General features: G+C 46.3%; 1 protein-coding gene across 1 annotated transcript in view; it reads left to right on the top strand.

The window, feature by feature from the left end:
- The window catches only part of PRDM16 (PR/SET domain 16), a 298557-nt gene that overhangs the window by 254844 nt on the left and 20324 nt on the right, over positions 1-23389 (top strand). The window contains exons 5-9 of the mRNA XM_058818722.1: positions 1560-1662; positions 8029-8227; positions 14033-14180; positions 15110-15263; positions 19257-20658. Of these exons, the coding sequence (XP_058674705.1) occupies positions 1560-1662; positions 8029-8227; positions 14033-14180; positions 15110-15263; positions 19257-20658 (2006 nt within the window). The remainder of the gene's footprint in view (positions 1-1559; positions 1663-8028; positions 8228-14032; positions 14181-15109; positions 15264-19256; positions 20659-23389) is intronic.

Raw genomic sequence — 23389 nt, 5'->3', positions numbered from 1 at the left:
TTCCCTGTCCCTGCAATCCCATCCCTGTCCCTGCCATCCCATCCCTGCAATCCCATCCCTGTCCCTGCCATCCCATCCCTGCAATCCCATCCCTGTCCCTGCCATCCCATCCCTGTCATCCCTTCCCTGTCCCTGCAATCCCATCCCTGTCCCTGCAATCCCATCCCTGTCCCTGCAATCCCATCCCTGCAATCCCATCCCTGTCCCTGTCATCCCTTCCCTGTCCCCACCATCCCTTCCCTGTCCCTGCCATCCCATCCCTGTCCCTGCCATCCCTTCCCTGTCCCTGTAATCCCATACCTGTCCCTGCCATCCCATCCCTGTCATCCCATCCCTGTCCCTGCCATCCCATCCCTGTCCCTGCCATCCCATCCCATCCCATCCCTGCCATCCCATCCCTGCCATCCCATCCCTGTCCCTGCCATCCCATCTCCCCGCAGCCGCAGCTCCAGCAGGGCAATTTCGGGAGCATCCCGAGCAGCCGCTGCTCCCGCCGGGCCGGGATCTGCCCGAGCCTCGCGTTCCGTGCCAGGAGGGAGGGAAAGGGACTCTGGGAACAGAAACGCACGGTGGTGACACAATTAATGCAAGGCAGGCGGGAATTTGGGAGTTGTGTCTGTTCCTTCCCCACAAACACAGGCTGATGGAGGCAGAGTGGCAGCAGCAAATTTCGGGAATTGTTCTGGGTGAAATGTGGTTTTTACCCCGAAAAATAATTTCTTGGATGCTGTTAAACACAGTGCTAAAAAAAAAAAAAAACAAACTGGGAGTTAATAACAATTACCAGGTGAATTCTCAGGGTATTGTGTTAGGACAGGGTCCAGCGTACTCAAAAAATTTGGGAAACATCTGGAGGACACTGAATCTGCTCGGGACAAAAGAGAAAAGAGCTCCTGGAGCAGGTGCAGGGGAAGTGACAAAGGTCCAGGACGTGAACACAGCTGTGCTCAGGACATGGTGGAATGTTCAGGGTCTGTGATCAGACAAGAGCTCAGAATGTGGGCAAACTGCTGACCTGGAGTGCTTCATGTCTGTGTTTAGGGGTCAAGTCTAGGCTGCTTTATTTTATTTTATTTTATTTTATTTTATTTTATTTTATTTTATTTATCTCATAATGTGGGCAAACTGCTGACCTGGAGTGGTTCATATTAAGGAATCAGATCTAGGCTAATGGGGAGAATAATCAACAAAATCATTCTGTGGAGATTTGATAATTCAGCTCTAACCATGAGGCCAATTCTGGCTCAGAGAGCAAAGTCTTAAACATGAAAGGAGGACAGGAGAAAAATGGGAAGTTTTGTTGTAATTTGAGGGAGAGATAATTTGTTGTAATTTGAGAGATATTTTGTTGCCCAAAATATTTTTATATTGCCCAAACCCTTTGAAACTCTGACACCCAAAGAGAGTCAAATAAAGGCAGGAAAACGAGCTCTGAGCAGCAATTATCCCAAACCGAGGGACAGCCTCCCCTATTAACCAAAGTAATTTGAATTATTGATTAAAACATAAACCACAAGGCTTTGCATATTTACCCTGTGCGTTGTGTTTGTGATTCCCAGGTCTATTATAAAGTTATTAAAGAGATTGAGCCGGGGGAAGAGCTCCTGGTGTGCCTGAAGGAAGGAGGTTATTCCCTGGGGAACATGGCGCCCAGCATGGAAGGTAAGGCTCCCCAGGAGCTCCTGCTCCTCTCTGCACCCTCAGCCAGGCCAGGGCTGGGACAAAACCTGACAAAACCCCAGCCAGGACCTGCCCCTTCTGTCTTGGAATGGATTTTGTGCTCATTTTCGCTCTTTTCCTGGTGAGAGAGGCTCGGTCCACAACACCGAGTTTTTATCAACCTCAGTTCCTTCTCTTTATGGGTTGGGTATGATCAGAGGTGCCTTTTCTGTTTATCAGCCTCAGTTCCTTCTCTTTGTGGGTTTGGGTGTGATCAGAGGTGCCTTTTCCATTTATCAGCCTCATTCCCTTTTCTTTATGGGTTTGGATATGATCAGAGGTGCCTTTTCCATTTATGAGCATTATTCCCTTCTCTTTGTGGGTTTGGGTGTGATCAGAGGTGCCTTTTCCATTTATCAGCCTCATTCCCTTCTCTTTGTGGGTTTGGGGATGATCAGAGGTGCCTTTTCCATTTATCAGCCTCAATTCCTTCTCTTCATGGGTTTGGGTATGATCAGAGGTGCCTTTTCCATTTATCAGCCTCATTCCCTTCTCTTCGTGGGTTTGGGTATGATCAGAGGTGCCTTTTCCATTTATGAGCATTATTCCCTTCTCTTTGTGGGTTTGGGGATGATCAGAGGTGCCTTTTCCATTTATCAGCCTCAATTCCCTCTCTTCGTGGGTTTGGGTATGATCACAGGTGCCTTTTCCATCCCCAGGTGCTTTTGGGTGTAATAAAAATGGCCAAACCATCCCCAGGATGGAAAACATCCCTCTTGGTAAGCTCCAGCCTGCAGAGATTTGGGGAATCTGGAAAAGAGGGGTCCAGGCAGGGGATGGAAGAGTCACCACTAAAATTGTCATTGCTAGAATAAAGACACCTCATCTTTCTCTGCAGCAGCTGTGAGCAGGTAGCAGGGCACACACATGGAGTGTTCTGGAAATCTAAGAGTGCTCCCAGCACTGGTTTTCCTCTTTTAGGATGCTTTTTCCCACATTCATCCAAGGCTCTGACACTACAAACACTGTGCAAGGAGGTGACCTCTGAGGAAAACTGGGAAGGATGTGCCCAACATCATTATTCCATTATTTATTTCTATAAGTACTCTATAAATAATTTCTAAAAATCCTGGTAAATTTTCGTTTAAAAACTAATGTTTTTAAACTAGTTTTTAAATATTGCTCTGGAAATATTGCTCTATAAAATTAATTATCTGGAAATATTGCTCTATCCAATTAATTTATGAAATTGGAGTTCTCTCAGTGCACCCCACAATACACTTTTTTTTTTTTTACCTACATAAGTATAATTTCTCATGCACAAAATCCTACACAATCAGTTTCCAATATTTCAGGAAAATGGGATAGTTTGAGGATTTGTGCTTCTGGAAGTTCATTTGCTGAAGGGCTGAGGGTGAAGTGTGATATTTGCTGCCTCACTCGTATCAAGTTTGGAATTATTTTTTCACAGCTCTCCCCCTCAAAAAGTTAATGATTTTCTCAAGACTAACACACACAGATGAATAATTTCTCCACCTTTTTTTTTTTTTTTTTTGATGTCAAGGAGAAATCTGAATGAAAACTCACCGCTGTTCTGCATTTCAGTTTCTAGCAGGCTTTTATGTGAACAAGCCAAAAGTGCTCCTTGTTTTTCATCTCTGTCATTATGGAACATTTATCTGGATCTTCCTGCTAACGGTGTCTAGTGCTTTTGCTGCATAATTGCTGTCAAATTATGCCAGGCCAACATTAAATATTTGACTCCTTAATACTTTTTACTTTTCAGCAGGGCTATCTCCCTGCTGCCTCGCACCCCCAGCTCACTTTGGAATTAACAGGAGAGAGAAAATGCAAAATTGTTCCACACAAAGATAATTATCATAAAAATCTTTCCTCCCAACCCCAGCCAAACACAGCAGACCCCTTATCACTGCAGGAATTTTGAGTAGGGCACTTGAACTCCTTTGAGATTCGAGTCTGGTAGATTAGCATGTAGATGCCACATAATTGTGTTCCCCTTGGTTTCTCTGAAAGCTATTAGGCACTGATTTATTTTTCTGTTACATTCCTGCTTTGTCCTGAGTGTTGCTGATGGAACTTCAGATAGGCACATACAACCATAGGTTTGACAAACACGACACTGAGAACAGGCAGCAATTTCGGTGTGACTGGGGCTGCTCTTTTCTTTGCAGCCCCTTCTCCCTGTCACACAGCTCCCTTTGTGAAGGGCAGTATTTTTGTTTTAAAAAAGGGAGAAACTTTAATGAGAACGTGCTTTGAAGGGTGACCTTTTTATTTTTTGGTACTTACAGGCAGGGGAAAAAAAAAGGAACAGCTGAATGAACCTGGAGCCTACAAAGTGGGTGTGAGATGCAGACACAGAATCAGCACCGGGTCTCAGCTCAGCCCTGAGCTGGTTTAGGTTTCAGTTTTGCAGGGCATGGGCTGCTCCTAAGCCAGGCTCAGGTCCTTGCCCTGCAGGGTGTTTGTTGAGGAGTCTGGTTTGGGGTTTGCTGGGAATGCCAGAGGAATGGGGGATGGATTTGGAGCAGTTATCATGGAATGGTTTGGGAGCTGAAGGATGAATTTATCACATCCCATGCTATGGCAGGGACACCTTCCACTGTCCCAGGCTGCTCCAATCCCCTCCAGCCTGGCCATGGGCACTGCCAGGGATCCAGGGGCATCCACAGCCGCTGTCCCAGGGCCTCCCCACCCTCAGCTGCTCTCCCACCTCATCTGCTTCTCCTCTCTTCAGCCTGAGTGTCACATACATCTTTTGCGAAAATCCTTTCCTCGGGATTTTTTCCTCCTGAGAAGATGAGAAGCCTCAGGAACAAAATGCAAACAATGGTTATCTGCTGCTGTGGAATGCAACAGGTGCATCTGGGATTGGGCTCATGTGGTTGTTTCTAATTAATGGCCAATCATAGCCCAGCTGGCTCGGACAGAGAGCTCGAGCCACAAGCCTTTGTTATCATTCTTTCTATTCTTAGCCAGCCTTCTGATGAAACCTTTTCTTCTATTCTTTTAGTACAGTTTTAATGTAATATATATCATGAAATAATAAATCAAGCCTTCTGAAAGATGAAGTCAGATCCTCGTCTCTTCCCTCATCCTCAGACCCCTGTGAACACGGTCACATCAGAGCATCAAAACAGGATTTACTACCAGTGGCAAGATGAAGAACACGTGGTTACAAGGCTTTTAATCATATTTTTGTCAGCTCTCTAAGCCTCCTTTTAATGCAAATTTCTTTTTCCAAACCCAGATACTCTGAAGCACAGGAATTGCTTTTCCTCCCCTCCATCTTTTCCACCTGTGTAAAAGCTGCTGTGTTTGATGTCCTCTTGGATTCTGTGTGATTTGGGTGAGATATGGTAAAGGACCAGGAGAATGAGAAGCTAAATCTCTTTTCTAAAATATTCTTGAGGCAATTAAGATATTTCACCTCTTTCCCTGCTCTGTAAGCTCACAGAAGGACAAAATTGTGTCATTGTCACTGGTAAGAGCAGGGAAGGGGAGGAATTATCCAGTTTCAGCCAGGTATGGAGGAAATTACCCTCCATGGCTGCTTTTCCAAACCCAGAGAGGATTTCTGCTTCCTACAGGAGAATTTGGGTGAAATAAGCAGCAATTAATCATGTAAATCTCAAACTGGAGCAGGAAGAATTCCACCTGGATTTGTGGAGGGAATTTTGTTGCGTTTTCTCTGAAGTCAAAAGAAAGGAAAGGGAAAAAATAAAATCTGTTTCCTCCATTCCAAGTGTTTTCAGGTCTGGGGATTTGCCAGGTGGAGCTTGAGGGACACTGGGAGTTTGGTAGGAGCTTGTTAAGAGGTGAAGGGACCTGGGGCTTCCCAGCCTGGAGGATTTCAGTCACTCCTCCAAAAATTCCATCCTGGTTAAGCCACTGCTGCATTTACAAGAGAGAAAAGAGGGGAAATGCTGGCTCTGAGGTGGAGAAACACCTTACTAGAGAAATTCCACGTCTGTGGAGTTTGATGCTACATTTTTTACTTCTTTTCACTCATAAAAAGCAGTTTGGATTATTTTAATGGTAGTCTCTCCATTCTGCTGTTATTGGTGTCCTGATTTCCAGGTTTCCCTCCCCAGGGACATGAAACACATGGGATACACATTGGTCCTGCTCTACAAAATGCAGCAAAGAGAGAATTTCTCTGAGGAGCAGATCAGGGCCTGACCCACCCCATGGTGAGGCTGCTGCCAGCAATCTCAGAGTGTATAAACCTTGAAATGAGCTGAAATGAGAACAAATGGGGATTTTCTTTCCTCAGGTCTTCTTTTTTAGTCAAAATCCCTTTGTTGACTGGCTGGACTTCATTTCTTTTTGCATCCCTCTGTTGTGAGCTGAGGAGATACTGCAGCCCTGTGGGACCATCCATGAGGGTGTGGGTGGCTCTCTCAGCCCTGGGCAGGGATGCTCAAACCTCTGCCAAACCCCCAAAATCAGAGCTCCTTTATTCTGTAAGTAAAGTTTTGTATCAAGTTCTATTATTCAGGAAAAAATCAACCAGTACTGAGAGATGTTTCTCCACATCACCCAATGTACAAAACCCAATCTTTTTGGTGCAATGACACTCCTGAAGTTCCACCCACATTTAATTCTGCTTCTCTCCAATTACCACAGGGGATATTTTTCATTTCAGGGGACATTTTGCCTGTCATTCCATCAAATATTGAGGGTGGCTCAGCCAGGCTGTGCTGGCTGAGTTTTGGTGATACTTTCTTTTTCAGGGGGGTTTGATTTTCCCCAAGTCAGTATTTTCCGTGTAAGTGTGCAGAGGGTGCAGAGGGTTTCCTCTGCCCACATCACTGCTGCAGCAGCCTCTGGGACCTTGCCTTGCTCAGTTTTAAACTCAGGTTTAAGCAGAGAAAAGGGAGATATGAGGTGAGTACCCAGATGGGAGCACAGAGGTCTCTGGGTGTGACACTGCCTGTGGTTCCACTCCTGTCACACTCATAACAAAATTAAACCTGATTTATATAAAACACCATTCCAGGCCTTAAAGCTCAGCCTTTTTGCTCAGTTTTAAACTCAGGGTTAAGCAGAGAAAAGGGAGATGGGAGGTGAGTACCCAGGTGGGAGCATGGAGGTCTCAGGGTGTGATATTGCCTGTGGTTCCACTCCTGTCACACTCATAACAAAATTAACCCTGGCATATATAAAACACCATTCCAGGCCTTAAAGCTCAGCCTAAGTTCTTGCAGTTGTGCAAAATTTCGTGTAAACAAGTGCAAGGGGGGACTTTGAAGCAAAGGGGTTGAAGATTTTGCCCCAAGAACGTGAGCATGGCCACATCCCACCCCAGGGAATGGGGTGCAGAGCAGGGAATGGATCAGCTCCAGCTCAGCATCACCTTTGGCTGCAGCTCTCAGAATATTCCCACTCCTCCCTCAGAGATAAGGCTGCTCCTTCTGGGAGCGCAGCTATCAGAAAAAGAGAACCTCAGAGCGTGGAGGAAGAGGGTAGGGGAGGACAGGGAAACGTGGCTCCAGTGACTCACAGGGGGCTGGAAAGCTTCTGTTCCAGGGTGGAGAAACCCAGAGCTATCCCGACTCCCTCACAGAGCTTGTTCTCCTGGAAAATTTACAGCTCTGAGCTGATTGTTTGGCTTGGCACCGTGGTCAGGATGCTGCCTTGTAAACTTAATAATAGCTGCCCTCTTTTTAATTTGTTTGACCTTGACTACAGTAATTCATTATGTGCATTAGAACTTAAAAAAAAAAAATAAATAATGGGGGGGGAAAAAAAAGCAAAGAGCACTGCAACAAAGCCTTTGGCTCCCTGCTCTTCCTTCCATGGTGCTCTGGGCTGGGACTCCTCGGGCTGATGGAGCCCTGAGCTCCTGCAGTGGAAAACTGAGAGGAGAACATTAGACAGACAATTTCTTAGAAAGAAGCTCCTCCAGGTTTGTACTGTGGCAGTTTGCTCTTCTCACTATCTGTGTTTATATGAGCCTGGCTCGTTCCTTTTTCCCTGGCAGCCCCTTCTGAGGAAAACTCATCCATAATTTCAAACCCCCTCCTTGCAGACAAGCGCAGCACCCCGGAACGAGCCCAGAATTTTGTGTGTCTCCCAATCCCTGCAGGTCCCTCCATCTCAGCAGAGGCCAAGACACAAAGAAAACAAGATCTCCTCTGGTTGTGTGATCTGATTTTTTTTTTTTTTTTCTCTCTTAATGCTTAAAGTGAAAGCAGCTGCTGGCACAGCCTCCCTTGGGTTCTCTCCCCTCTCACTTGCGAATTCTCTCTTTGTTTGTTTGTTTGCTGGCCTGGGGGAGCTTTGCTGCTCCCTGGTTGTGTTTCCCGGGGCAGGGCTGACCATGGGCTGCTGTGTGTGTTGCAGAGGAGCCCTCGTTCCGCTGTGAGGACTGTGATGAGCTGTTCCAGTCCAAGCTGGACCTGCGGCGCCACAAGAAGTACGGCTGCGGGGCCGTGGGGGCCCTCTACGAGAGCCTCGGCGACGACATCAAGCAGGAAGGCCTGGGAGATGGACAGGTCTACGAGTGCAAGGACTGTGAGAGGATGTTCCCCAACAAATACAGGTACCCACTGACAGCCAGACCCTCCTCTGGCCTCCCCTCTGTGTCCTGGGCAAAGCGGGGTGATGGGAGGAGGGGAGGATCAACCTTTCCTTCATCCTTAGAAACCTTTCCTCTTTCTGTAGAAACCTTTCCTTTCCCCATAGAAACCTTTTCGTCCTCCATAAAAACCTTTCCTTCCTCCAAAAAAGCCTTTCCTCTTTCCATTGAAACCTTTCCTTCCCCCATAAAAACCTTTCCTTCCTCTGTAGAAACCTTTCCTTCCTCCATAGAAACCTCTCCTTGCTCCATAGAAACCTTTCTTCTCCCCATACAAACCTTTCCTTCCTCCATAGAAACCTTTCCCCTTTCCATAGAAACCTTTCCTCTTTCCATAGAAACCTTTCCTTCCTCTGTAGAAACCTTTCCTTCTTCCATAGAAACCTTTCCTTTCTCCATAGGCTTTAGAGATGTTCTTTTTGGGATAAACCTTTGTTTCCTCCATAGAAACCTTTCTTTCATAGCATATCAGTCTTCTTTCTGGAATAAACCTTTCCTTCCTCCATAGAATTTTACAATGTTCTTTTTGAGATAAACCTTTTCTTTCCCCATAGACAGCTTTCCTTTCTCGATAGGCTTTAGGAATGTTTCTTTTTGGATAAACCTGTAATTTCCCCATAGACACCTTTCCTTCCTCCATAGAACTTCAGAATGGTCCTTTTGGGATCAACTTTTCCTTCCTCCATAAGCTTTAGGAATGTTCTTTTTGGGATAAACCTTTCCTTTCCCCATAGACACCTTTCCTTTCTCCATTGCATTTCAGAATGTTCTTTTTGGGATAAACCTTTCCTTCCTCCATGGGCTTTAGGAATGTTCTTTTTGGGATAAACCTTTCCTTCCTCCATGGGCTTTAGAAATGTTCTTTTTGGGATAAACCTTTCTTTTCTCCATAGCATTTCAGAATGTTCTTTCTGGAATAAACCTTTCCTTCCTCCACAAACTTTAGGAATGTTCTTTTGGGATCAACCTTTCCTTTCTCCATAGAAACCTCCCCTTTCCCTGCAGGGTTTAAGATGCTCATTTTGTGGCCTCTGTAGCTGTTGGGCAGTGTTTTATTCCACCTTGATTTCACAGACCTGTGCTTTTCATTGCCCGTTGGTAGAAGCACCCAAGGGTTGTTGGTGGGAAGTTTTAGGGGTTCTTCTCTGAGAGCCTTGGGTGGATCTTTCCATCTTGTTCTGAAGGAAAAACCACCAATACCAATATTAGTTCAGTCAACATGTGCATGCAGGCTTCTTTTAAATTGAATTCTTGGTCATTTGAGATGAGTGGGTTTAAAGAGGTGTCAATGCCCTAAGAACTCGTGATATGGCCATGAGCTCCTGTTTGATCTGGCAGGAGCAATTAAAAAGCTCTATCCCAATCAAATTTTTAATTTTCTTTGTGTCCACCAAATGTTCTTGTGACAGCAATGTGAAAAGGGAAAAGAAGAAGATTGCAAACTGGATAACTCCAGCTCATTTTTTAATTTGCAATAATTATTTACTTATTATTATGATAATACGGTAACTGTAAATAAGAATTAAGGTTCTCTTTAAAAGGGAAAATATTTAAACTCAGGTTTTAACTTAAAATCTGATATTTTTTTTTTAAAGCAGAATGTGGTAGTAATGAAGTGCAGCTTTAACACAGCAATCTTTGAGCTCTCTAATTCATTGGCAAAGCGAGACTCAGATAGTTAAATATTAGGAGCCAGCTTTAAAAGATGAGGAGTTTTTTTAATCATTTTAAGATTGTGTTTATTTGCATCCTAAGCCTTGATAAAAGCCTTTATAAAATTCTATAAAAGCAGAGTTTTCTGTGTTTACCGGAGGCTGAAGTTCTCACATACTCATTTCTTTTGCCTTCTTGGGTGAACAAACCCCGTGCACCACAAAATTTCTTATAAAACTGTGAGAACTGGCAATCCCCTGTCAGGCTCTGCCTGAGCAGAGCAAAAACCTCGAGGTTAAAGCCCCTGTTTCGCTTCAGTTTAACATTTAAAAACTTGCATTTGTCACTTTGAACTTAATTACATTGATACTTTCAGCTCTTTGATCTGGGTGAGGAAGTGAGGAGGGAAAAAAATCTATTTTAAAAGATGCAGAGAAAGGTGAGGGCTGCAGAGCATTCCCTGTATCTGAATGGAAAAGAGCTTGGGAGTTGAAGAATCTGGGATGGATCCTGGGATTTCTGAGTGGGACCCTCTTAGCCCAGTGTGGTTTTTTTAATCCTCATCTCATGGCACTAATTGGCTACTCTCATTAGAAATAAGAGGCTGCAATTTTCTTCATTTTTTTTTTACCTGACAAGGAGTACTTCCTTCAAATATTTTCAATATTATGGATTTTAGTAAAAAATCCAATTCTTTTATCTATCTGTGTCAGGAACTCTCTCTTCTTTAGCTTCCAGCACTCTCTAATTTTTATGTTAACTAGGAATAACTAATAGTTATGTTAACTAGGAAATAACTAATTTTTATTTAAATATGAATAACTAATATTTATGTTAACTAGGAATAAGTAATTTTTATGTTAACTATGAATAACTAATATTTATGTTAACTAGGAAATAACTAATTTTTATATTAACTAAGAATAACTAATAGTTATATTAACTAGTAAATAACTAATATTAACTAGCAAATAACTAATTTTTATGTAATTAGGAAATAACCTTTTGAAATATGTGTGTTGTATCCTATTTGTACCCTTTGTGTATTTCTGGCTCTCTAGGGGCCTCAGCTGGCACTGTGGCCTTGGGGTTTTTGCCTTTTAAATCCAATATTTTGGGATAAGTAACATAAAATTGGTTGGGGTTTTTTTGTGGGTTTTTTTTTTTTTTTTTTTTTTGGGTTTTTTTTTTTTTTGACAAGGGAAAAGGGAGCAGCATCCTCATTCAGCCTTTGACATGCTGGTGGATTGGTGGGGTGGGGAGGAAATGTCCACATCAGTCTCTCCCCCATCAATCTGCCAAGTTTAAAGTCACTAAAACACAAAATAAACCCGCTCAGAGTGCCTGGATGGTCTTAGAATTTTTCAAAGTTAACACAGATGAAATCAAGGATGCCACTGGGGACCTGAAATTGAGCATTTAGCAGCTGACTAAATAAATAAATGTTTTGCTAATCCCAGTAGGTACTTGCCTCTGAACAGCGTATTAGCTTGTCCATATTTGCTCAAAATAAACTCATAAATCACAGTTAACAGGAGCGTATTTTTGGATGTGAATATGAAAATTTTGTGTTACTTTGTGTGTGTTAAAAATCCGGTCATTTTAAGAGCACCGTTTCTTGAGGAAAATGAATATTGCTGCTTTCAAACCAGGGGGTTGGCAGTTTATGAGGGGCTTGCCCATGAATATGAATTATCGATGGGATTAGGGCTGGTGCTCCAAGGGAAGGGTTTTGGGTGTTGAGTGACCAAGGCTGACATGATTCCTGGGATCCTGAACTTGCCAGAAATGCCCAGGGAGTATTTTCCCTGAAGACTGTGCAGGATTTTCCAGTAGTGTTCAGCTTTAATGTTTCTGTAAAATTACAGCCATGCTTTAAAGTTCTGTAGGAATGGTTTAATGTCCATGTGTAGGGTGTCAGGCAGAAATAGATTCCATGTGAGCTGTTTATTTTTGTTTAGAACTCACAGTAAGAGTAATGTTTGCAACTCCTGTTAACCTGCCCCAAAGGAAGGGAAGGATGCAGATTTCCTTCCCTTGTTTCTCAGGGCTGGCATTAGGTGTGCAGGATTCCTGGCCTGAAATGTGCAGGATTTATGGCTGAGAAGTGCAAGATTCTCAGCCTGAAATGTGCAGGATTTCTGGCCTGAAATGTGTAGAATTCCTGGTCTGAGATGTGCAGGATTTCTGGCCTGAAATGTGTAGAATTCCTGGTCTGAGATGTGCAGGATTTCTGTCTGAGAGGTGCAGGATTTCCAGCCTGAGAGGATCAGGATTCCTGGCCTGAGATTTCTGCAGGATTTCTGCCCTCAGAGATACAAGATTTAAGGCCTGAGAGGTGCAGGGTTTAAGGCCTGAATTATTCAGGTTTTCTGGCTGAGACATGCAGGATTCCCAGCCTGAGAGGTGCAGGATTTAATGTCTGAGAGGTGCAGGGTTTAAGGCCTGAATTATTCAGGTTTTCTGGCTGAGACATGCAGGATTCCCAGCCTGAGAGGTGCAGGATTTAATGTCTGAGAGGTGCAGGGTTTAAGGCCTGAGATGTGCAGGATTCCCAGCCCAGGATGATCAGGATTCCTGGCCTGGGATGTGCAGGAGTCAAGGCCTCAGACATACAAGATTTAAGGTCTGAGAGATGCAGGATTCCCAACACGAGAGGTGCAGGATTTAAGGCCCAAATTGTGCAGGATTTCTGGATGAGAGGAGCAGGATTCCCAGCCAAGGAGGATCAGGATTCCTGGCCTGCGATGTCCAGGATTTCTGGCCTCAGAGATACAAGATTTAAGGTCTGAGAGGTGCAGGATTCCCAACATGATTCCTGGCCTGAGAGATGCAGGATTTAAGGTCTGAGATGTGCAGGATTCCCAACATGAAAGATGCAGGATTCCCAGCCTGAGATGAACAGGATTCCTGGACTGAAAGGTGCAGGATTTAACGCCTGAGAGGTGCAGGATTCCCAACATTAAAGATGCAGGATTCCTGGGCAGGGAGATGCAGGATTTATTGTCTGAGAGGTGTAGGATTCCTGGGCAGGGAGGAGCAGATTTCCCATGGCACAGGGAGGGCACTGGAGCCCCAAGTGCCACCCCTGCCATGGCCCTGTGCCAGCAGCCACTGGGGATTGCCATCATCCCCCAGTCTGGAGACTCTCCAGTTGGCAGAAGGTGAAATTGCTGAGTGAAGTAATCAAAGATGTCTGACATTTAGAAGTGAAACGTGTTTGCACCTTATCATGTTTCCTCCCAACGGTGAGTCCCTGTGTTCTGGGAAGCTGTGGGCCTGCTGCCCATGAAAATGGACACATGAGAGGCTCAGCAGCAGCAATCTTTTCTTTCTCCAGGGAGATGCCACAAAAAGTGCCCATTCTTCCCTTCAGGGATCTCTAGGGTCCTGGTTGGGTTTACTTTCCTTTTCCCCCTTGAGAATGGACTCAGGTATTTTTAAGTAGCATAAAACACAGCATCATTTTGAGGCAGAAGAGGGCATTTTCAACCAATCAAATAAATCTCAAAAACCTCAAATGGTGTTTGGGTTTCACTGTCCTTCTCCCAGTTGAGGGGTTTGGAAAGAAGCTCTGTGAGGGAGCTGGGGATGTTTAGCCTGGAGAAAAGGAGACTCAGGGGTGACTTTATCAATCTTACAACTCCTGAAAGGTGCCTGTGCTCAGGTGGGGTTGGGCTCTTTCTCCAGGAACTGACACAACCAGAGGACACAGCCTTAAGTTCCACCAAGGGAAATATAGGTTGGATATTAGGAAAAAGTTTTTCATGCAAAGGGTGATAAAGTTCAGGAATGGCTGCCCAGGGAGGTGGTGGAGTCACCATCCCTGGGTGTGTTTAACAAAGCCTGGGTGTGGCACTGGGTGCCAGGGTTTAGCTGAGGGGTTGGGGCTGGGTCGGACTCAATAAACTTGAAGGTCTCTCCAAACTGGTGATTCTGTGAATTCTGTGAATTTTATGAGCTGCTCCCTCCCTGCTCTGAGGCACCCAGAAACAGGAAAACCCCCAGGCCCCACAGCTGGCTCTCTGTTACCATCTCTGTCACCTCTCTGGGTCTCAGACCTGCCTCAGTGCCTGCTCTAGGTGTTCTGAAGCTCAGCCTGTGTCTCTTTGCCAGCCTGGAGCAGCACATGGTGATCCACACCGAGGAGAGGGAGTACAAGTGTGACCAGTGTCCCAAGGCTTTCAACTGGAAATCCAACCTGATTCGTCACCAAATGTCTCACGACAGTGGGAAACGGTTTGAATGTGAAAACTGTGTTAAGGTACAGTGAGAACATGGTCAGCTGGGGGATTCGCCTGGGGGAGGGTGCTGGGACCTGGATGTGCAGGACACAGTGTCCATGGGGGGATTCACCTGGGGGAGGGTGCTGGGATTTGGGGAAAAGGGTGCAGGATCCACAGTGTCCATTGTGGATTCACCTGGGGGAGGGTCCTGGGACCTGGGGGTGGAGGACACAGTGTCCATGGGGGGATTCACCTGGGACCAAGAACAGCCACAGAGCTGTTCATCCATGGGCACTCGAAGAGGTGCCACAGACCTATCCAACCATGAGCACCACACACCTGAGGAGGTGACACCTATCCAACCATGAGCACCACACACCTGAGGAGGTGACACCTATCCAACCATGAGCACCACACACCTGAGGAGGTGACACAGATTTGTCCAACCATGAGCACTCAAGGAGGTGCCACAGACATGTCCAACCATGAGCACCACACACTTGAGGAGATGCCACAGACCCATCAAACCATGTTCACCACACACTCAGGACTCAGGGAGTCCTGTCCAACCATGAACACTCGAAGAGGTGCCACAGACCTGTCCAACCATAAGCACCACACACTCGAGGAGGTGCCACAGACCTCTCCAACCATGAGCACCACACACTCGAGGAGGTGCCACAGACCTGTCCAACCATGAGCACTCAAAAAGGTGCCTTAGGCTTGTCCAGCCATGAGCACCACACACTCAGGGAGGTGCCACAGCCTGGCAGGGCACAAACAGAGCTCTTTCATATCTAGTTCTCCCCTGTCCACTCCGCGCTCCTCAAACCATGAGCAGCACTGAAAAAAACCCTAAAAAAGAAGAAAAAAAAAAAAAAAAAAACCAAAAAAAAACCACTTTCCACATGCAGACTCCTCTCCTGGTGCTTTTCCCCCTCTCCTGAAGTTGTTTTTTTCCCCGCAGGTGTTTACGGACCCCAGCAACCTCCAGCGGCACATCCGCTCGCAGCACGTGGGCGCGCGGGCCCACGCCTGCCCCGACTGCGGCAAGACCTTCGCCACCTCCTCGGGCCTCAAGCAGCACAAGCACATCCACAGCACTGTCAAACCTTTCATATGTAAGTTGTCACGGCCATCACCAGCCTGTAATTGCAGGGATCCTGCAGGGGCCCCCCCAGCCCTCCCATCCCCGGCCGCTGTAATTTTATAGCTCGGAGTGCAAGATGAATTTTTTTCTCTTTTTTTTTTTTTTTTTTTTTTTGCATGCTCCCCTGTTTTTTCAGTAAACATTCGTGGCAGTTTTTGACTTTCTTGACAAGTTAAAAGCTGAGTCTCTCAGCGGTCACAGCGATGCCATTTTCTCATATCTTTTCTTTCTCTCGTCTTTTTTTTTTTTTTTTGCCTTAATCGCTTTCGAATGTTCCTGTTGGTGACATAAATAAATAGCTGGCACAGCCTGATCGAAATGTTTTACAGGGGTGCCTCAAATCCTGGAGCCGTTGTAAAGAGCTTGGAATAATCACAGAGATGAGAAGGTGTTTTTTTTCCAAAAAAGAAAGTTTTTTCTTCTTTATTTACTTCATGTTTCATCTAGATAAAGCTGGGAGCCAAATAAACAGCAGATGAACTGTGTCCTCAGCGCTCTCCTTGGTGGGATATTTCCAGAAGGGCATTTTCCCTGGAGAGCCACCCATCTCAGTCCTTGTCATTCCTAGGGCTGTATATTTTTTTTTTAATTGACACAGCACCCATTGGGTTTGGATAGCTGTACAGGGAGGTGGATGGTGTCACAACAAAGCCCCAGGAACTTTAGGGATCACTTCCTGACACTTCAGAACACATTGCTCAGGCACGGGCCAGGATCTGGGTTTGATTCCAGGCTTTGATGTTACGGTAAGGAAGCCACTGAACCCACTCCTGCCTTTTTTCCCCTGTTGGAATAATGGGAACAGCATGGAGAAATATCCTGGGAGACTCATTTCATTAATGTCCCGAGGTAATCAGTGTCCTGAGATAATCAGCTGGGTGTCAGCAGAGGAAGAAGAAACGCTCCTCTCATTCATTTTGCTGCAGTCTTTCACTGGGCACATGAAAGGGATAATTTGACTCCCAGGATTGCTGCAGGGGGATGAGGGATTTCTCCTCATAATCTCCTCACTCTCACCTCATCAGAATTAGGGAGTTGTCAGAGCAAATCAGAGTGTGCAACAACTGCAGAGGGATCCTGCCTGGACAGATGTGTCAGGTTGTTTTGTCCATCAATGTGGAATCCATTAACAGCTTCAAATCCACACTGCAGGATTCACCAGGAAGTTCGTTCTTTTTTCTCCCTGTTTTTCCCTTTTTTATTCCCCGTTCAGTGGAAGAAAAAGGGTCTAAGCGCGTTGCTGTTTAATTTTTTACAATATTTTATTTGGCTTTCAAAAGACCCCAAACCTGTAGCTTTATAACTGCAGAAATCAGGGGGGCAAGAGAGACCGTTCCACGTGGAATTACTAAATCGTTGCATAACTGGAGATTTAACAGAAATTTTCCAGTTTTCCTCATTTTAGAAGGCTGATGCGAGCTCTCAGAGCTCTAGCACTTCTCTTTATTGAAAAATGGAAGAATTCTGGAATCATGGAATAGTTACAGTTGGAAAAGCCCTCTGAGATCAAGTCCAACCCTTAACCCAGCATTGCTGTGCTCATCACTAAAGCACATTCCTAAGTGGTTTTTTGAACAATTTCAGGGATGGTGATAACTGATTCCCTTGGAAAAAAGAAAAAAAGCAGAGATTGTTGTATTTAAGAGACAATCATGGAAATAAAATTCAGCAGTGCTGAATTTTCATGTAAAATAAATTCAGTACTTCTTTTAAGAGCTCTGTTTGAATATTTTTAAAGAAAACTCTTTAAAATGGGGTAAAAAGGCCAAATAAACCTTTTCTTTGCAAGTAGCTGAAATAATACTTACAACAGCCATAAAACTCTGTGTATGCACTAAGAGCAGTTCAGGAGACCTGATCCGAGATTTTAAAGTTATTAGGATTGGCTCAATAATAATCCACATAATCCAAAAATTAGGATTGGCTCAAACATCCAAACTCTTGTGATGACTTTCTTGTCCTGTTTGTGTTTCCCTGCAGCTCTGGGCTGTGCCAGGGCCAAACAATTAAATACTCTGGGGACAAGACAGCCTGAATTTACAGTGCAGTTAGAAAGTAGAGCCTTCAGTGACACTCCTTTGGATTTTGGGGTGCCCATCGGAACTGAAATGTCAAATTCATTGAATTTTATCCACCTCTGCTTTGAATTTCAATTGGAATTTATTATGTTATTGTATTTTCTGAGCTGCTAGTGAAATACTCTCCCACCAATCATTCAATATCCAAGCACTGAAGTAAATCCTAAAGATTTAGGAGAAAATACAGGGGAAATCATGCTCACATGCACCTACCAGTAAAGCTGGGAGGAAGGAAGGAGCACTGCGCAGTCCCTGAGCTGTAGTGTCAGAACTTAGATTCATGTCCTTGCCTGTCCAAGCACAAACAATGTCCTTCCCCTGCTTTGTCTCAGTTTCCCTGCTCACAAAAGGGTGATAACAGCAATTCCCCGGGGGAAGGAGCGTGCTAACTTACCACCACGTTTATTCCCATGTTGAAAGAGGCACCAGACAATAAAAAAGTCGCCGTGTTTTGATGTGTAGAAAAGTTTGGGGTGGGATTTCTGTCTCGCTTTGCCCTGTTTCTTCCACAGCAGCAAGTCTGGAGGTGAAAAAGGGGTCATAAAAATCCGTGTTTTGAAAGCTTGGTATTTACAGGTTGTTAGAGAAAATGCTGATGTGGCTTCAGTTAGTGGGGCAGGGGTGTTGGACTGATTTAAAGGATTAAAAAAAGAGATCCCAGTCCTGGCAGAAGCCAGGGCATTTATAGAGCATCCCCCTGCAGGGGTTGTGTACCACTGAGGGCATTAAGGAAGGGCAGGTTTGATTAAATGAGGCAAAGTTCTTCTCCCTCCAGCCCTCAGTGCTTCCTACCATGCTAGGACTAATAGGAAGCAGATGAGCTGGGATAAATAGATGTTATCATTAAAAATTAGGGCAAAGATGTTCTGAGGGGATTTGAGCATCTTCCCTCTGGATCTGGGCTGAGAGATTTCTTCAGCCTGGAGATCTCACAGCACCTTCCAGGACCTGCAGGGGCGACAGGGAAGATGGAGAGGGACTTTGGAGTGACAGGACAAGAGGGAAATGCATTCAAACTGAAATTTGAATTTAAGTTGGATATACAGAAGGATTCTTCCCTGTGAGGGTGGGCAGGCCCTGGCACAGGGTTCCCAGAGAAGTTGTGGCTGCCCCTGGATCCCTGGAAGTCTCCTAAGGCCAAGAGCAACCTGGGACAGTGGGAGGTGTCCCTGCCCATGGCAGTGGGTGGGATGAGATGGGCTTTATGCCCCTCCCAACCAAACCATGATAATCTCCCCTGAAAATTCCCCCAGACTTTGATCAGAGCTAGCACATCCCCTCAGATTTCTGTGAGTTGAGACCTTCTCTAGGACAGGCTTCATCCAAAGGGAGAGGCGGTGATGTTCCACTGCTCTTCCGGGCGGAGAGATCCCACGGATGGGGCGGCGTGGGGACGGGCTGGTGAATCCCTGCTATTTTTTCCCGTTAATTCCATATGCCTTTTGTTGTTGGTTCCTGTTGACGCTTTAGGTGAGGTCTGTCACAAGTCCTACACGCAGTTCTCCAACCTGTGCCGCCACAAGCGGATGCACGCGGACTGCCGCACCCAGATCAAGTGCAAGGACTGTGGGCTTGACATGGGCTTTATGCCCCTCCCAACCAAAACATTCTGTGATTCCATGATAATCTTCCCTGAAAATTCCCCCAGACTTTGAGCAGAGTTAGCATATCCCCTCAGATTTCTGTGGATTGAGAGATTCTCCAGGATGGACTTTATTCAAAGGGAGAGGCGGTGATGTTCCACTGCTCTTCGGGGTTGGGAGATCCCAGGGATGGAGCAGATGGGGTGGTGTGGGGGCGGGCTGGTGAAATCCACAGCGAATCTCTGCTATTTTTTCCCGTTAATTTCATATGCCTTTTGTTGTTGGTTCCTGTTGACGCTTTAGGTGAGGTCTGTCACAAGTCCTACACGCAGTTCTCCAACCTGTGCCGCCACAAGCGGATGCACGCGGACTGCCGCACCCAGATCAAGTGCAAGGACTGCGGGCAGATGTTCAGCACTACCTCCTCCCTCAACAAGCACCGGCGCTTCTGCGAGGGCAAGAACCATTACAGCCCCGCCGGCATCTTCGCCCCCGGCCTCCCCCTCACGCCCACCTCCATCATGGACAAATCCAAGCCCTCTCCCAACCTCAACCACGCCAGCCTGGGCTTTAATGAGTATTTCCCGTCCCGTCCGCATCCTGGTGGGCTCCCGTTCTCGCCAGCACCTCCAGCATTCCCCGCCCTCACCCCGGGATTTCCTGGGATTTTTCCACCTTCTCTGTACCCCAGGCCCCCCTTGTTACCGCCCACACAGCTGCTCAAAAGTCCCCTCAACCACACTCCGGACGCGAAGCTCCCCAGCCCCCTCGGGAACCCGGCGTTGCCCCTGATCTCCGCAGTGAGCAACAGCAACCAGGCTCCTTCAGGGGAGGAGAAATGTGAAAGCAGCCTGGAAAACTCCTACCTGGAGAAGCTAAAAGCCAGGAACAGTGACATGTCCGATGGCAGTGACTTTGAGGATGTCAATACGACCACGGGCACAGATCTGGACACCACAACCGGCACGGGCTCTGACCTGGACAGTGACGCGGAGAGTGACAGGGACAAAACGAAAGACAAGAGCAAACAAATGGAGACCAAGCCAGATTTTGTCAGCAGCTCGGTGTCTGCCAGTTCCACCAACACCACGAGCGAGATCCCTCTCTTCTATTCTCAGCATTCCTTCTTTCCTCCCCCCGAGGAGCACCTGCTGCCCACCACGGGCGCTGCCAATGACTCCATTAAAGCTATCGCCTCCATCGCAGAGAAGTATTTCGGGCCTGGCTTTATGGGCATGCAGGAGAAAAAGATGGGTTCGCTCCCGTATCATTCCATGTTCCCCTTCCAGTTCCTCCCTAATTTCCCCCACTCCCTCTACCCTTTTACGGAGCGGACCCTCAACCACAACTTGCTGGTCAAGGCAGAACCAAAGTCACCCAGGGACCTCCACAAAGTCGGTGGCACCAGCTCGGAGTCCCCCTTCGATCTCACCACGAAGCCAAAAGAGATTAAGCCAATCCTGCCGCCCCCCAAGGTCCTCCCAGCCCCGTCCTCAGGGGAGGAGCAGCCACTGGATCTGAGCATTGGCAACCGCATCCGAGCCAGCCAGAACGGAGGGAGAGAGCCACGGAAAAACCACATTTATGGGGAGAGGAAGCTGATGGCAAGTGACGTCTTACCTAAGATTTCCCAGTCCCAGCTGCCTCAGCAGCCTTCCCTGCACTACGCTAAGCCATCGCCCTTTTTCATGGACCCCATCTACAGGTATTAACATACCCTGCCTTAAGCCCTTCCCTAACCAGCTCCTTTTCCAGCTGACACCACACCCTGAGGCAGGGGAGGATGCAGGCTGGTTGGGAAGAACAGTTGAGCATCTCCTGTTGTTGTTTGTACGTCTCCATACTTTGAATTTCCTGAATGGAAAGGCCTGAGTAATTGCAAGGAGCCCTCATAATCAGTGTGTAAAGAACACATCCTTATTTTGATAAAGAAGAAACTTGACCTATTTAAGGACTCTCCCACGAGCCATCGCTAAGATGGCACTTCTGCTGGAGAAATTCCAGAGGTTTGATTCGATAAGAATGCAGAGTTCAGATTGCCTTGGAGCCCTGGGCTCTCATGGCTTGGGAATGAGTCAGGAGCCCTGGGAGCCTGGAAATGCAGCTCTCCCACTGACTGTCTTGAGGGCCTTTTGTGAGCCAGTTCACCTTTCTTTCTCCCTCCCTCCCTTTTCCTTTCTAATGCCATTTCTTGGATTTTTTTCCAAGCTGCTGGTGCAGACCCAACCTGCCGAAACCTGTTACTCTTGGAGTAACAAGTACTGTGTAAACACATGGTAGCGTGTTACTACCCAGATCTCTCCCAGATAGATTTCTCACAGATTTATCTTTCTTGGGAGATAGCAAGGCCTTTCTGGTGTCACTTGAACAGATGGTTCTGAGGAGGGCCTGATGCGTTACGTCAGAATGAGCTGAGCATGGAAGGCGTGTGTAGAGCAGGCTGGGTGAAGTTATCCAAATGTCAGCTCAACTTCCAGAAGGAATCAGTTCAGGAGGAGGCAAAAAGGAAAGACTTTGGCCTCTTGTTGTTTGAGAGCTTTTTATAAAACCTGTTCCCAAAGGGAGCTATTATAATTTTGTGGTGAGGGTAACAGTAAATTTGTGTGTTACCCATCCAGGCATGGCCTTTGGATATGGTGGACATGGCACATTTAATTTTAGCAAAGTCCAGTGAAAGGCATATCCTGAACTAGTTTGATTTAGACATGAACACATCTAAATTAGACATTACCATGTCTAAATACTCCACAGCATCCACCTGGATACATGTGCTTATCTTGGAGCACTCCTGGACTCAGTTCATGGAGGTGAATGTTTTGTCCTTGCATTTCTTGTGCTGAATGCCTGCTGATCCTTGCTGTGCCCAGCCTGCTGAGAGGTTTCTGGCTGTTCCCCTGCAGTATCTGCCTCATCCCTGGCACTGGAAAACCTCAGAGCCACCGTGGTGTGACGGTGGGATGGGCGCTCAGAGGTTTGCGAGCACCACGACAGCTCAGGGCTGATAACTGTGGGAAAAAGTGATGTCAGTGTCTGGCCAGGCCAAGGAGCTGTCGGCTGGGATGAGGATTAGTGAGCCCTCACTGCTGGCTAAATGAGTGTCTCTGGCTCTGCCAGCTTACGGGGGTGACGTGCCCACACTGTGCCATCTGAAATGGGGACACCTCAGGAGGTGCCGTGTCCTGCCTGGCACCCACCGTGGCCATCTCCTCCTGGAGATATCAGGCATGGTGCGAACAGTGCTCATAAAAATTACTCCTTGAGGGGGAAAGAAAATAATCAATAAATGGGATAGAAAGGCAAAAGAATCCTTGTAGGGTCCTGCCACCTCTGGGCATTCTCAGCAGGAATGCTGAAATAACAGGGCTTGGAAAAGCCGCTGCCAATTAAAACAGCGGCCTCGGGAAAACCATAAAGGCCCAGAAGACAGATGGAAGCGAAGGATGGGGGCATCGTTTGTTGCATTCCATGGGATGAACATAGTTTTAGTCATGTGTTAAAATAGAAAGTCAGTGGTGGCGTTGCTCGCGAATCAGACTTCTGATGTAATGAGCGAAACAGCCCAGCTTCCAAGTCCCAGATTGAAAAATATGGAAATATTTTGTTTCTAAACTTCCCTTTATCAGACTCTCTCACATCATTTGGCTCCTCCGTTTTTTTTGTTTTTTTTTTTCTCCCAAAGGCCACTTAAATCCTTGACATTTTCTCCTGGTGATATAATTTAATGCGGCCAGACAGTCTGAAATGGGGGCAGTTTTTAGCTCAGCCCGTGTGGGTGACGTTCTCAGGCACTGGGCTGAAACCATCAGCTTAATCCTCCAGGCGCTGCGGAATTCGGCTCTGACGGGGACTTTTGGACCTCGTGTTTCCATTCCTGGGGCTGGGAGATGGCAGAGATGGGGAAATGCTGTCAGTTCACCGGGTTTTACGCGCACGGAGCAGGCAGGGCTCTGCTGGGATCAGGGATGTTCCTTTATGGAGAGCAAAGCTGGGCTGGTCAGAGGGGCTCAGGGAGCAACTTTTTGCTTATTCTTTGGGTTTTTTGGCAACTCAGACCCGTAAAAGCATGTACCTTCCAAAGCCCCCTAATTCTGGCTGCGTTTCCAATCCAGCTCTTCTCTTTTCCCTCTACCCAAGAAGAATTAAATGCAGATTAAGCACAGTTCGCTGACTGCACTCGGCAGGGCTCTTCTTTAAACTCTTTGGTAATTTGATCCACACACCAATCAGCTGAAATGCAGCAAAAATAATTTGCTCTCAATTTATGGTAGACTAATGTAGTTAAAAATCACTCTTACTCTTGGATTTCTGCTGCTTTAGCTGGATGGACTCAATTCCAACCGTTTAAAGATGCAGCTGTGTTTGTTGGAGTTACTTCCTCAACACTTTTTTTTCCCTTAGAGAACATCTCAGTTTGTCTTTTTTGTGATTCCACACCT

Source organism: Ammospiza caudacuta, chromosome 22 (genome assembly GCF_027887145.1).
Source record: "Ammospiza caudacuta isolate bAmmCau1 chromosome 22, bAmmCau1.pri, whole genome shotgun sequence".
NCBI lineage: Eukaryota > Metazoa > Chordata > Aves > Passeriformes > Passerellidae > Ammospiza > Ammospiza caudacuta.
The sequence above is the reverse complement of the archived record's forward strand: the minus strand, read 5'-3'. Positions and strand labels throughout refer to the sequence as shown.